The sequence below is a fragment of the Erythrolamprus reginae genome, chromosome 1, assembly GCF_031021105.1.
Source record: "Erythrolamprus reginae isolate rEryReg1 chromosome 1, rEryReg1.hap1, whole genome shotgun sequence".
NCBI classification, from domain to species: Eukaryota; Metazoa; Chordata; class Lepidosauria; order Squamata; family Dipsadidae; genus Erythrolamprus; species Erythrolamprus reginae.
Window position 1 is genome coordinate 13,591,413 of NC_091950.1, and position 14,810 is coordinate 13,606,222.

The 14,810-nt window shown below is 43.9% G+C and overlaps 1 protein-coding gene across 6 annotated transcripts in view; it reads right to left on the bottom strand.

Annotated features, from left to right (window-relative positions):
• The window catches only part of LOC139163734 (transducin-like enhancer protein 1), a 111,642-nt gene that overhangs the window by 77,368 nt on the left and 19,464 nt on the right, over nt 1–14,810 (bottom strand). For all 6 annotated transcript variants that reach the window (XR_011558515.1, XR_011558516.1, XM_070744751.1 and 3 more), the window contains exons 3-5: nt 8,363–8,520; nt 3,345–3,408; nt 251–295 (exon numbers count right to left, since the gene is read on the bottom strand). Coding sequence is in view for 4 of the 6 variants with exons in the window: in XM_070744751.1 (XP_070600852.1) it covers nt 251–295; nt 3,345–3,408; nt 8,363–8,520 (267 nt within the window). In the remaining 2 variants the exon portion in view is untranslated. The remainder of the gene's footprint in view (nt 1–250; nt 296–3,344; nt 3,409–8,362; nt 8,521–14,810) is intronic.

Sequence of the window (14,810 nt, forward strand, 5' to 3'; positions counted from 1 at the left end):
GCAAAAGGGGTGAATTTGGGGCTTGCACGCATTAATCGCTTTGCCATTGATTCCTATGGGAAACATTGTTTCGTCTTACAAACGTTTCACCTTAAGAACCTCGTCCCGGAACCAATTAAGTTTGTAAGACAAGGTATCACTGTATATATATATTGCTTAGCGACTGAAATTCTGGTTCCAATTGTGATCGTAAATCAAGGACTACCTATAGAGATTTCAATGCCTGCCTCAAACACGCGTGTCCACTTACCTGTTTGTGCATTTCGATGTTCAACCCGTAGGACATTTCATAATACTGGAAGACAAAAAGCAACGGAAAAGTCAGCTGTGGAATTCCTATAAAGGAGTTTCCTACCCCTATTAAGAACATAGACAATATTATTATTATTATTATTATTATTATTATTATTATTATTATTATTATTACTATTGTTGTTGTTGTTGTTATTATTATTATTATTATTATTATTATTATTATTATTATTATTATTATTATTATTATGTCAGTACAACACAGCAAACGAGATCACTATGCTGGATTTCGTATTTCATCACCAGTCGGGCGCTTCCCAAGCACCTAGGACTGCGTGATGTAGCGGCGAATTATCTTTGCCGATCCCAGTAAAGCGGCTTTTTGCAATTGACAGATGGAGATTATGTCAATTACGATGGTTTTCAAATGTCCGCTGAGATCCTTTGGTACTGCGCCCAGCGTACCAAGTACCACTGGGACCACTTTCACTGGCTTATGACAGAGTCGTTGCACCTCGATTTTTAGATCTTCGTATTCCACATTATTATTATTATTATTATTATTATTATTATTATTATTATTATTAATTAGATTTGCATGCCGCCCCTCTCCGAAGACTCGGAGTGGCTCACAACAACAATATACAATACAAATCCAATGATTAAAAACAAAACAATTAAAACCCTTGATATAAAAACAATCATACATCCCAACAAACCATACATAAAATAGGACGGCCAAGGGGAATCAATTTCCCCATGCCTGGCAGCAGAGGTGAGTTTTTAGGAGTTTGTGAAAAGGCAAGGAGGGTGAGGGCAGTCCTGATCTCTGGGGGGAGTTGATTCCAGAGGGCCGGGGGCCGCCACAGGGAAGGCTCTTCTCCTGGGTCCTGCCAGACGGCATTGTTTTGTCGACGGGACCCGGAGAAGGCCAACTCTGTGGGACCTAATCGGTCGCTGGGATTCGTGCGGCAGAAGGGGGTCCCTAAGATTGACATAGAAGATTGACGGCAGAAAAAGACCTCATGGTCCATCTAGTCTGCCCTTATACTATTTAATGTATTTTATCTTAGGATGGATCTATGTTTATCCCAGGATGGATTAAACCAACCACATTTGCTGGAAGTTTGTTCCAAGGATCTACCACTCTTTCAGTAAAATAATATTTTCTCACCTTGCTTCTGATCTTTTCCCCAACTAACCTCAGATTGTGCCCACTTGTTCTTGTGCTCACTTTCCTATTAAAAAAACCTCCTGCATGTCAGGCCAAAGCCATCATCATTTGATTTGGAGACTTTGGCCTGCCACATATTATATGTCAGCCTCCCAGTTAACACCCCGAGAAATGAATCAGAGTCCAAACTTTGGCCTTCTTCCAAGTTCTAATTTATTAACAGAGTCATGTGGTATAAGAACTGTAGTCAACCTGACTCTAAATTTTCCATTAGTTTTGCACCCAGGTTAAGGTTCATCCTTTGTCCCCCACACCCACAAGTTCATCACATGGACCACTCTGGTTCTCTCAATGTCCACGATCCTCCCCTGTACTTCCAGCTGGTGCTGAACAAAAGATGACCTTGAATCTCTGGAAAGAATTTGTTGTGGCTAATATTTTTCTCTCTCACGCAACCACTCTTCCCCAATTCCCACAGTACTTTTTTTACTTGCGGCAAAACAATGGCTTATGCATTGGACTGTATTCATGCTGTGGGAATTTGGGAGGGGCTGTGCATGAGGGAAGTAGAAATGTAGCCATAACAAATACCTTCTAGATTCTCAAGGTCATCCTTTGTTTGACACCTGCCCGGACGTTGATGGGAGTAACAAACTCGGCATGAAGGAGACTGGTCAATGGGATGAACTTGTGGGTGTGGGAAGTAACCAAGAATCCTTGGGTTAACTTCAGAGGGTTTGTCATGTTTGGGGAGCTGGGTCAGAACAGATTTTTTACAGTGATACGTCAATTCACTCTGACGGAGTGGTATTTATCAGAGAGACTAAAAGGCTCCTTAGGGAAACTCCAAATGAATTAAAAAGCAGATGCTGGCAAGAAAGACAGTATCTTTAACAAATAGAACAGAGTTAAAGTTTATATTTAGTTTGTATATTGTATATTTGCATGAAACCGTGACTGTCCATTTTGACGAATATAAGAACACTTATAAAAACCTTATACGGACTGACAGACTCGCAAGCCAAAACCCAAACTGATATATAACGTTGTATTGAAATGTATGTTTATTGTCTTGACATTCTGTTATAGTTTTGTTGTTTGAAGTATAAAATATTTGAAGATAATAATAATAGTAATAATAATAATAATAATAATAATAATAATAATAATAATAATTCCAGAGACCAATTAGTTCCCACAGAGTTGGCCTTCTCTGGGTCCCATCGACTAAACAATGTTGTCTGACGGGGCCCAAGGGAAGAGCCTTCTCTGTGGCGGCCCCGGCCCTCTGGAACCAACTCCCCCCGGAGATTAGGACTACCCCCCACCCTCCTTGCCTTTCGTAAACTTCTGAAAACTCATCTATGTCGCCAGGCATGGGGAAATTAATATACCCCTTAGCTATTATAATTTATGTATGGTTTGTTTGAGTTGCACGATTATTTTTATAAGGGGTTTTTAAATTGTTTTTAACTATTGGATTTGTATATTGTGTATTGTCCTGTTGTGAGCCGCTCCGAATCCTCGGAGAGGGGCGGCACACAAATCTAATAAATTATTATTATTATTATTAATTATTATTATTAATAAAGAACAGATTTTTTTCAGCTGGAAAAATGTAGCTCTTGTATCCCAACACAGCTAGCAGAGTGTCAAACCTGTCCACTCACTACCCCGATGATTGCATTATTATTATTATTATTATTATTATTATTATTATTATTATTATTATTATTATTATTATTTAGATTTGTATGCCGCCCCTTTCTGAAGACTTGGGGTGGCTCACAGCTCCCTACTACAGCTCTTCTACTACAGCTCCCATCATCCTCGACCACAGACCAATGAAGAGGCTCCAAAACTCCCTTTCCAGGAAAGCTCAGCCTGGCATTTAATCCACATCAGGAACGCTGCTCACCATGACGTAATGTCGCTGAATTTCTGTCTTCTCCGTGGCCAGTTTCTCGCATTCAAGCTTCAAGCTGTGAAAACAAAAGGAAGACTGCAGATTGTACCACCCTTCGATCTCCTTTGAAGAAACAGAGGTGCTCTGGATGACCAGGGGTCTCCAACCTTGGCAACTTTAAGCCTGGCGGACTTCAACTCCCAGAATTCCCCAGTCAGCTGGGGAATTCTGGGAGTTATTATTATTATTTATTGTTATTATTATTATTTATTGGATTTGTATGCCGCCCCTCTCTGCAGACTCGGGGCAGCTAACAACAATGATAAAAACAGCATGTAACAATCCAATTAATAAAACAACTAAAAACCCTTATAATAAAACCAAACATACATACAAACATACCATGCATAACTTGTAATGGCCTAGGGGGAAGGAATATCTCAACTCCCCCATGCCTGGTGGCATAAATGAGTCTTGAGTAGTTTACGAAAGACAGGGAGGGTGGGGGCAGTTCTAATCTCCGGGGGGGAGTTGGTTCCAGAGGGCCGGGGCTGCCACAGAGAAGACTCTTCCTCTGGGGCCCGCCAAACGACATTGTTTAGTCGACGGGACCCGGAGAAGGCCAACTCTGTGGGACCTTATCGGTCGCTGGGATTCGTGTGGTAGCAGGCGGTTCCGGAGGTAATCTGGTCCCATGCCATGTAGGGCTTTAAAGGTCATAACCAAAACTTTGAATTGTGACCGGAAACTGATCGGCAGCCAATGCAAGCCATGGAGTGTTGAAGAAATGTGGGTGAATCTTGGAAGCCCCATGACGGCTCTCGCGACTGCGTTCTGCACGATCTGAAGTTTCCGAACACTTTTCAAAGGTAGCCCCATGTAGAGAGCGTTGCAGTAATCGAACCTCGAGTTAAAGTTCGCCAGACTTAAAGTTGCCAAGGTTAGAGACCAATGCTCTAGGCCAACACACACACAATCTCTGGGGGTACCAGGGACCAAATTCCGTGGAGAGGTTTTTCTCAGTGACCCAAAGGGACGTGGTTTTGCGTGCTGCCTTCATCCCATGGATGGGACTTTGTTTGTTTGAGTGGCCTGGTTTTTTTGGCAGGCTGCAGTTCCGTTTTTGTGGACGCCCTGAGTCAGGGTTTCAAGTAATAGACCCATAGCAAGCAAAACTCCGGGGCAGGTGGATTCCTCAAATAATAGATTTATTGGATATATCATATGGAATGGAAATGGAATGGAATGGAATAGATTAGAATAGATTAGAATTGATGGAATAAAGATCGGATTAGAGTTAAAACGGAACAGAACAGATGGAATAAGGATAGAGTAAGAATAGAGTAAGAATAGAATAGAATAGAATAGAGTAGAGTAGAGTAGAATAGAATAGAACAGAACAGATGGAATAAGGATAGAGTAAGAATAGAGTAAGAATAGAATAGAATAGAGTAGAGTAGAACAGAACAGATGGAATAAGGATAGAGTAAGAATAGAGTAAGAATAGAATAGAATAGAATAGAGTAGAGTAGAGTAGAACAGAACAGATGGAATAAGGATAGAGTAATAGAGTAAGAATAGAATAGAATAGAGTAGAGTAGAGTAGAGTAGAACAGAACAGATGGAATAAGGATAGAGTAAGAATAGAGTAAGAATAGAATAGAATAGAGTAGAGTAGAATAGAATAGAACAGATGGAAAGGATAGAATAAGAATTAGAATAGAACAGAACAGATGGAATAAAAATAAAATGACAATGAGAAGAGAAGGAAGGATAGAATTAAAATTAAAATAGGATAAGATAGAATAGAATAGAATAGACTAGAACAGAATAGATGGAGTAAGGATAGAATTAGAATTAGAAGAGAACAGAACAGAATAGATGGATTAAGGATAAAATGAGAATGAGAAGAGAAGGGATAAGGATAGAATTAGAATTAAAACAGAACAGAATTAGAATAAGATAGAATATTGAAATGAAGAATAGAATAGAACAGAATAGATGGAATAAAGACAAAATGAGAATGAGAAGAGAAGAAAAGAGAAATAAGGATAGAATTAGAATGAGAATTAGAACAGGGAGGAGAGGAGAGAAGGAGAATAGAATAGAGTAGAGTAGAAGTAGAATAGACTAGAATAGAATTAGGATTTATTTATTTTTATTTATTCATTTTGTCCAATATACAAATACATAGGAAGAAAAATAGACATGTGGTAATATATATAAGGGTAAAAGTGAACTTAGAGGAGAGGATATATGAAAGGAAGAGAATATATAAGATAGGTGGAAGAAAGGAAAGACAATTGGACAGGGGACGAAAGGCACACCAGTGCACTTATGTATGCCCCTTACTGGCCTCTTAGGAACCTGGAGAGGTCAATCGTGGAGAGTCTAAGGGAGAATTGTTGGGGGTTAGGGGTTGACACAATTGAGTCTGGTAATGAGTTCCACGCTTTGATAACCCGATTGTTGAAATCATATTTTTTACAGTCAAGTTTGGAGCGGTTCGTATTAAGTTTGAATCTGTTGCGTGCTCTTGTGTTGTTGCGATTGAAGCTGAAACATAACAGAACAGAAGGAATAAGGATAGAATGAGAATGAGAAGAGAAAAAAAGAAAAGAGAAGAAATAAGGATAGAATTAGAACAGGAGAGAAGAAGAGAGGAGAGAAGGAGTATAGTCTGGAGGACGGAAGGAAAAGGGGGGACATGATCGAAACATTTAAATATGTTAAAGGGTTAAATAGGGTTCAGGAGGGAAGTGTTTTTAATAGGGAAGTGAACACAAGAACAAGGGGACACAATCTGAAGTTAGTTGGGGGATAGATCAAAGGCAGCATGAGAAAATATTATTTTACTGAAAGAGTAGTAGATCCTTGGAACAAACTTCCAGCAGAAGTGGTTGGTAAATCCACAGTAACTGAATTTAAACATGCCTGGGATAAACATATATCCATTGTAAGATAAAATACAGGAAATAGTATAAGGGCAGACTAGATGGACCATGAGGTCTTTTTCTGCCGTCAGTCTTCTATCTTTCTATGTTTCTAATATATTAGAGTAGAATAGAAATGGAGTAGAATTAGAATAGAATAAGAATAGAACAGAACAGAAGGAATAAGGATAGAATGAGAATGAGAAGAGAAGAAAAGAGAATAAGGAAAGAATTAGAATAGGAGTGAAGAGAAGACTTGGAAAAGGGTCTTGGAGGTCATATAGTCCAACCCCCTGCTTAGACAAATGATTTAAAAACATCCATTTCCAGTGGAAAAATACTGTTGGCACAGATCTATTGAAAACCGACTCTGGTTTTCACCAATTATAAGTTTTCCCTTAACCAAACAAACAATCATCTCCATGGTCCAATGAAGGTGCGGTCTGGTTGCCTGGTGACCTCACCCCTCCTTCCCCTGGCCAGGTGTGAGAATGTCCTTGGTTCCCAAGAGAAATTATTTTTGGCTACAAAACCCTCAACGCCAATGTGGCAACACTGAGGCTTCGAGATGGCTTCGGTTTGACACCCTGATTTGCGCACTTTAGAGAGCCCTGTTCACACAACTCCAGCCTAATCTTGTACCCCATTCCTGCTACGGTGTCTTTTCCCTTTTAGAAAACCGCAAATAACCGTGCCGATCAAAGATAACTTTTTCCCAAGGAAGGAAAGCTCGACGCGGTTCCCTGCATAAGTCATGCAAATGCAGGTCTGAATTTGCATAATGTATTCTAGCCCCTGTCTAATTTGCATAATCTATTCACGGCTTCAGCAAAAGGGGGCTGCTTTTCTCCAAAATGGCTTTGGTTGAAAGCAATAGCGACAGCGCTTAAGACTCATATGCCGCTTCGTGGTGCTTTGCAGCCCTCTCTAAGCGGTTTACAGAGTTCAGCCTATTGCTCCCCAACAATCTGGGTCCTCATTTTACTGACCACAGAAGGACGCAAGGCTGAATCACCCTTGAGCTCAGTGAGAATCAAAATGCGGGTACCCCTCTACTTATGAACTTTTCTAGATAAGAACCGGGTGTTCAAGATTTTTTTTGCCTCTTCTCAAGAACCGTTTTCCACTTACAAACCCGAGACTGCAAAACTGTAACCAGAAAAGGCAGGGAGAAGCCTCCGTGGGGCCTCTCTAGGAATCTTCTGAGAGGAAACAGGGCTGGAAAAGCCTCCACGGGGCCTCTCTAGGAATCTTCTGGGAGGAAACAGGGCTGGAAAAGCCTCCGTGGGGCCTCTCTAGGAATCTTCTGGGAGGAAACAGGGCTGGAAAAGGTGGGGAGAAACCTCTGTATGGCCTCTCTAGGAATCTTCTGGGAGGAAACAGGGCTGGAAAAGGCAGGGAGAAGCCTCCGTGGGGCCTCTCTAGGAATCTCCTGGGAGAAAACAGGGCTGGAAAAGCCTCCATGGGACCTCTCTAGGAATCTCCTGGGAGGAAACAGGGCTGGAAAAGGTGGGGAGAAACCTCTGTGGGGCCTCTCTAGGAAACTTCTGGGAGGAAACAGGGCTGGAAAAGGTGGAGAGAAGCCTCCATGGGGCCTCTCTAGGAATCTCCTGGGAGGAAACAGGGCTGGAAAAGGTGGGGAGAAACCTCTGTGGGGCCTCTCTAGGAAACTTCTGGGAGGAAACGGCTGGAAAAGGTGGGGAGAAGCCTCCATGGGGCCTCTCTAGGAATCTCCTGGGAGGAAACAGGGCTGGAAAAGGCGGGGAGAAGCCTCCATGGGGCCTCTCTAGGAATCTTTTGGGAGGAAACAGGGATGGAAAAGCCTCCATGGGGCCTCTCTAGGAATCACATGGGAGGAAACAGGGCCAGAAAAGTCATGTGGCCAAAATTCGGACCAAGTCAAAGGGGGAAGCTTTGGTGCATCCTATACTCCAAAAAATACGGTAAATCAGAGATTGAAAAGCTGGCTTCAGTATACACACACACACGCACATACACACACACACACACACATACCAGTATCAAAGGAAGAAGCCGTCCCATCCACCCAGGTCAACATCCTCCCCCTGGAAAATGAACGTTCTTTTTTTTTTTAACCTGTGGTACTGGTTCTGCAAAAACTGGAATTCTTCTTTGATCCGGTCCAAAATCTCCGGGTACGTCAATTTCAAAGCCTGTGGGGCGGTTGATACGACGCTGGCGGCAGCCGCCGCGGCAACAGCCGTGGTGGCCATAGGTGGCGTCTGTAGGTGAGCCTGGGAGGGAGATGGAGAGAGTGGGCGAAATTATTCATGGTGGAACAAGCCTCATGCGACAGCCAGTATTAGTCCCCTTGCTTGCAAATAATGGGTTCACTCAATGACCTGGATTCACATAATAATGATGGAGAATTCTGGGAGTTGAAGTTCACGGTTGGACAGGAAGAATTGCTTGGAGGAAAACTTTTATAAATCTAGAACTGCTTTAACCCAGGGGTCCCCAACCCTTTGGATCTCAGGGATCACCAAGGTCATACTTTTAAATCCCGTGGACCACCAAATCCATAATTCTAAGTCCCGCAGACCACCAATATTATTTTTTAAAGATAAATACGTTTGTAAAATAATGATCAGAGGGCTTCCAATTTTTTATTAATATGCAATGCACCTATTTACCATAACAAAATTATAAATGCTTATTTAATCATAACAAAATCTTTAAAGGTTGTTTAATTGTAACAAAATTATTAAAGGTAGTGCAATTATTACAAAATAATTGAAACTTATTTGACTTGCTGATGTTGTTGGGAAAGTGAGTCGCATATTCCAGAGCTGAGCTGTAGTTCCATTCCTTTCCTTTCCTTTCCTCTCCTTTCTCTTTTCTCCTCTCCTTTCCTTTTCTCTTTCCTTTCATCTTCCTTTCCCTCCTCTCCTTTCCTCTCCTCTCATCTCCTTTCCTCTTTCCTTTCCTTTCTCTCCTCTCCTTTCCTCTCCTTTCTCTTTTCTCCTCTCCTTTCCTCTCCTCTCTTTTCCTCTTCCTTTCCTTTCTCTCCTCTCCTTTCTCTTTTCTCCTCTCCTTTCCTTTCATCTTCCTTTCCCTCCTCTCCTCTCCTTTCCTCTCCTCTCATCTCCTTTCCTCTTTCCTTTCCTTTCTCTCCTCTCCTTTCCTCTTTCCTCTCCTCTCCTTTCCTTTCTCTCCTCTCCTTTCCTCTCCTTTCTCTTTTCTCCTCTCCTTTCCTTTCATCTTCCTTTCCCTCCTCTCCTCTCCTTTCCTCTCCTCTCATCTCCTTTCCTCTTTCCTTTCCTTTCTCTCCTCTCCTTTCCTCTTTCCTCTCCTCTCCTTTCTCTCCTCTCCTCTTCCTTTTCCTTTCCTTTCTCTCCTCTCCTCTCCTTTCCTCTCCTCTCCTTTCCTCTTCCTTTCCTTTCTCTCCTCTCCTTTCCTCTTCCTTTCCTTTCTCTCCTCTCCTCTCCTTTCTCTTTTCTCCTCTCCTTTCCTCTCCTCTCCTTTCCTCTTCCTTTCCCTCCTCTCCTTTCCTCTCCTCTCATCTCCTTTCCTCTTTCCTTTCCTTTCTCTCCTCTCCTTTCCTCTCCTTTCTCTTTTCTCCTCTCCTTTCCTCTCCTCTCCTTTCCTCTTCCTTTCCTTTCTCTCCTCTCCTTTCCTCTCCTTTCTCTTTTCTCCTCTCCTCTCCTTTCCTTTTCTCTTTCCTTTCATCTTCCTTTCCCTCCTCTCCTTTCCTCTCCTCTCATCTCCTTTCCTCTTTCCTTTCCTTTCTCTCCTCTCCTTTCCTCTCCTTTCTCTTTTCTCCTCTCCTCTCCTCTCCTTTCCTCTTCCTTTCCTTTCTCTCCTCTCCTTTCCTCTCCTTTCTCTTTTCTCCTCTCCTTTCCTTTTCTCTTTCCTTTCATCTTCCTTTCCCTCCTCTCCTTTCCTCTCCTCTCATCTCCTTTCCTCTTTCCTTTCCTTTCTCTCCTCTCCTTTCCTCTCCTCTCCTTTTCTCTCCTTTCTCTTTTCTCCTCTCCTTTCCTCTCCTCTCCTTTCCTCTTCCTTTCCTCTCTCCTCTCCTTTTCTCTCCTCCCCTTTCCTCTTCCTTTCCTTTCTCTCCTCTCCTTTCCTCTCCTTTCTCTTTTCTCCTCTCCTTTCCTCTCCTCTCCTTTCCTCTTTCTTTCCCTCCTCTCCTTTCCTCTCCTCTCATCTCCTTTCCTCTTTCCTTTCTTTTCTCTCCTCTCCTTTCCTCTCCTTTCTCTTTTCTCCTCTCCTTTCCTCTCCTCTCCTTTCCTCTTCCTTTACTTTCTCTCCTCTCCTTTCCTCTCCTTTCTCTTTTCTCATCTCCTTTCCTTTTCTCTTTCCTTTCATCTTCCTTTCCCTCCTCTCCTTTCCTCTCCTCTCATCTCCTTTCCTCTTTCCTTTCTCTCCTCTCCTTTCTCTTTTCTCCTCTCCTTTCCTCTCCTCTCCTTTCCTCTTCCTTTCCTTTCTCTCCTCTCCTTTTCTCTCCTCTCCTCTTCCTTTCCTTTCTCTCCTCTCCTTTCTCTTTTCTCCTCTCCTTTCCTTTTCTCTTTCCTTTCATCTTCCTTTCCCTCCTCTCCTTTCCTCTCCTTTCCTCTCCTTTCCTCTTTCCTTTCCTTTCTCTCCTCTCCTTTCCTTTCCTCTCCTCTCCTTTTCTCTCCTCTCCTCTTCCTTTTCCTTTCCTTTCTCTCCTCTCCTCTCCTTTCTCTTCTCTCCTCTCCTTTCCTCTTTCCTCTCCTTTCCTTTCCTTTTTCCTTTCCTTTCCTCTATCTCCTCTCCTTTCCTTTCCTAGAGTGGACTAATTGCTCTCAGCCACATCAGGCCCAAGAACCCAGATTTCTTCACACACCACCAATTTCCCCCCCCAATGGCCCACGGGCCACAGGTTGATGGCCTAATGTAGCGGTCCCCAAACTACGGCCCGCGGGCCGGATGCGGCCCGCTGAGTTCTTTTAACCAGCCCGCGGCAGCACACGAGATTTTATCAATCGATATAATAAGAGAGAGAAAGAGGGAGAAATAGAGAGGGAGAGAGAAATGAAGAGGAGAGATAGAAAGGGAGAGAGAGAAAGGGAGAAATAGAGAGAGGGGGAGAGAGAAAGTGTGAGAGATACAAAGAGGGAGAGTTCGAAAGAGAGTGAGTGAGAGAAAGAGAGAAGAGAGAGAGAAAGAGAAAGAGAGGGACAGAGAGAAAGAGAAAGAGGGAGAGATAGAGAGGGAGAGAGAAATGAAGAGGGAGAGATGAAAAGAGAGAGAGAGAGAAAGAGAAAAATGAGAAAATGATGGAGAGAAACAACGAGGGAGAGAAAAATGAAACAAATGAGAGAAAAGGAAGAGGGAAGAGAGAAGTGGAGAGGAGGGAGGGAGGGAAGGAAGGAAGGAGAAATGGAGTTTGTTGATTTAAGTTTAAATTTACTTGTTAATAAAGAAGTATAAATTACTGTATTACTTAATTATTAATTACTTAATTACTTATTACTTCTTTATTTTAAATATTGTATTTGTTCCCATTTTGTTTTTTACTTTAAATAAGGTATGTGCAGTGTGTATAGGGATTTGTTCATAGGGTTTTTTTTATAGTACGGCCCCCCAACAGTCTGAGGGACAGTGAACTGGCCCCCTGTGTAAAAGGTTTGGGGACCCCTGGCCTAATGCTTTAACCAACCCACACCAGAAAAATCTGCTTTCAGGGCACATGACACATCTTCACTGCTTGTGCATGATGAATTACTGCCTTCTGCTCCAGGTGTCTTAGGCCAATTTGCGGCATTCAAAACGATGCAAAAGATATTTTTAATTTTGAAGTGCCAATCAGCTTAGAGATGATTTCCCACCAGCCAAGCACCATCAAACGAACTCTTGTTTGGCTTTAAGGCACGAGTTCATCCCAGCCGGTTAAACATTTGCCACTTCGGCGTTTTATAAGAAGTCCCACAGAACAATTTCCAAGCATTGGAGTTTGCTCACTAGAAATGTTTACTCAACAAGGTATAGAATAGAGGTAGGGGAGATGCCTCCATGGGGCCTCTCTAGGAATCTCCTGGGAGGAAACAGGGACGGAAAAGGCAGGGAGAAGCCTCTGTGGGGCCTCTCTAGGAATCTCCTGGGAGGAAACAGGGACGGAAAAGGCGGGGAGAAGCCTCCGTGGGGCCTCTCTAGGAATCTCCTGGGAGGAAACAGGGACGGACAAGGCGGGGAGAAGCCTCCGTAGGGCCTTTCTAGGAATCTCCTGGGAGGAAACAGGGACGGAAAAGATGGGGAGAAGCCTCTGTGGGGCCTCTCTAGGAATCTCCTGGGAGGAAACAGGGATGGAAAAGGCGGGGAGAAGCCTCCATGGGGCCTCTCTAGGAATCTCCTGGGAGGAAACAGGGCCTCCACCCTCCCTGTGGTTTCCCCAATCGCACACATTATTTGCTTTTACATTGATTCCTATGGGAAAAATCGCTTCTTCTTACAAACTTTTCTCCTTAAGAACCTGGTCACGGAACGAATTAAGCTCGTAAGTAGAGGCACCACTGTATATCATCTCTTTCTCTCACACAGATTGGATGACCGTTTGTCTGAAGTGGTGTAGGGTTTCCTGCCTAAGCAGGGGGTTGGACTAGAAGACCTCCAAGGTCCCTTCCAACTCTTGTTATGCTGTTCTTCTATTCTCTGGACAAGTCAAGAAAACACAGAACAATTCTTGCTCCATGTGGCAGCCCTGAACAGGCTCCTATTAACTTTTGCCAGCTTTCCGGCCAAGGCTGTGATGTTGGGAAAGGTGGAAGGAAGAGAGGAAGAAGGAGGAGGAGGAGGAGGAAGAGGAGGAGAAGGAAGGGTGTATATGGAGTTGGAGGTTTTGATTGATTGGATTGGATTGGATTTCTATGCCGCCCCTCTCCGCAGACTCGGGGCGGCTAACAACAGTAGTAAACAGCGTATGACAATCCAATATAAACAGTTAAAAGCCCCTATTGTAAAACCAAACATACATACAGACATACCATGCATAAAATTGTAAAGGCCTAGGGGGAAAGAGTATCTCAATTCCCCCATGCCTGGAGGCAGAGGTGGGTTTTAAGAAGCTTACGAAAGGCAAGGAGGGTGGGAGCGATTCTAATCTCTGGGGGGAGTTGGTTCCAGAGGGTCGGGGCCACCACAGAGAAGGCTCTTCCCCTGGGTCCCGCCAAGCGACAGTTTAGTTAACGGGACCCGGAGAAGGCCCACTCTGTGGGACCTAACTGGTCGCTGGGATTCGTGTAGCAGAAGGCGGTCCCTGAGATAGTCTGGTCCGGTGCCATGAAGGGCTTTATAGGTCATAACCAACACTTTGAATCGTGACCGGAAACTGATCGGCAACCAATGCAGACTGCGGAGTGTTGGTGTGACATGGGAATATTTGGGAAAGCCCATGATTGCTCTTGCAGCTGCATTCTGCACGACCATTCGTACCACTGAACGAGCCAAAGGACCAGGTTGGGGAGAGATTTCCACGGACAAAATCCATCTATGTGGTCGCTAGGAACTGACAGTGATTTGTTGGAATGTAATTAATTGGTCAATCGATGCAAAAGGTCAACTCCCTAGAGAAAGCTTTGATCTGGGGAAAGAGGGAAGGGAAGAAGGGGAGGGCCAGAACGAAGGGGAATGGACTTGATTTACAGATGCAAGTTAGGCATGAATAGAGGATTTGAAGGACCAAATTTGGAGTTTATCTGTCTATGTCAGGGAAGACCAACCACCTCCTCTTGGTAGGCCAAAGCCTCTAACTCCACAAGACGACTTCCGGCCTGACAGGTGGAGGCAGGCTGTCTTCGGGGAAGATGCCGCCACAGCTTGTGCTTGCTCCTGTCCCTCTTTCCGTCTTACCCTCCTCGCGGATCCCATTCCCACCGCGTCAGCTCTTGTGTTAGCGAGGTTGGCGTCGGCCAGGGCTGGGTTGGGCCAGTGTCTCGGGACAGAGAGCAGGTCGGTAGGGAGTCACCGAGTGCCGACATCTGGTCTATGTGATCACTGAGTCAACCATAACTCAATAAACATAATCACTCAATCAATCATCAATCTAGGAAACAATTTCAGAAGGTCAGTTCTTCACTGAACTATTTTTCTCATTAGAGTCTCAATTTTTCCAATTTTGGTCTCCTTCCCTTATTAAAACCACTACTTCAGCCATCAAAAAGTAGCTGGGTGACTTTGGGCCAATCACCAGGAGACGGTGAGTTCTAGTCCCGCCTTAGGCATGAAAGGTAGCTGGGTGACTATGAGCCAATCACCAGGAGACAGTGAGTTCTAGTCCCGCCTTAGGCATGAAAGCTAGCTGGGTGACTTTGGGCCAATCATCAGGAGACAGTGAACTCTAGTCCCGCCTTAGGCATGAAAGCTAGCTGGGTGATTTTGGGCCAATCACCATGAGACGGTGAGTTCTAGTCCCGCCTTAGGCATGAAAGCTAGCTGGGTGACTTTGGGCCAATCACCAGGAGACATTGAGTTCTAGTCCCGCTTTAGGCATGAAAGCTAGCTGGGTGACTTTGGGCCAATCACCAGGAGACAGTAAGTTCTAGTCCCGCCTTAGGCATGAAAGCTG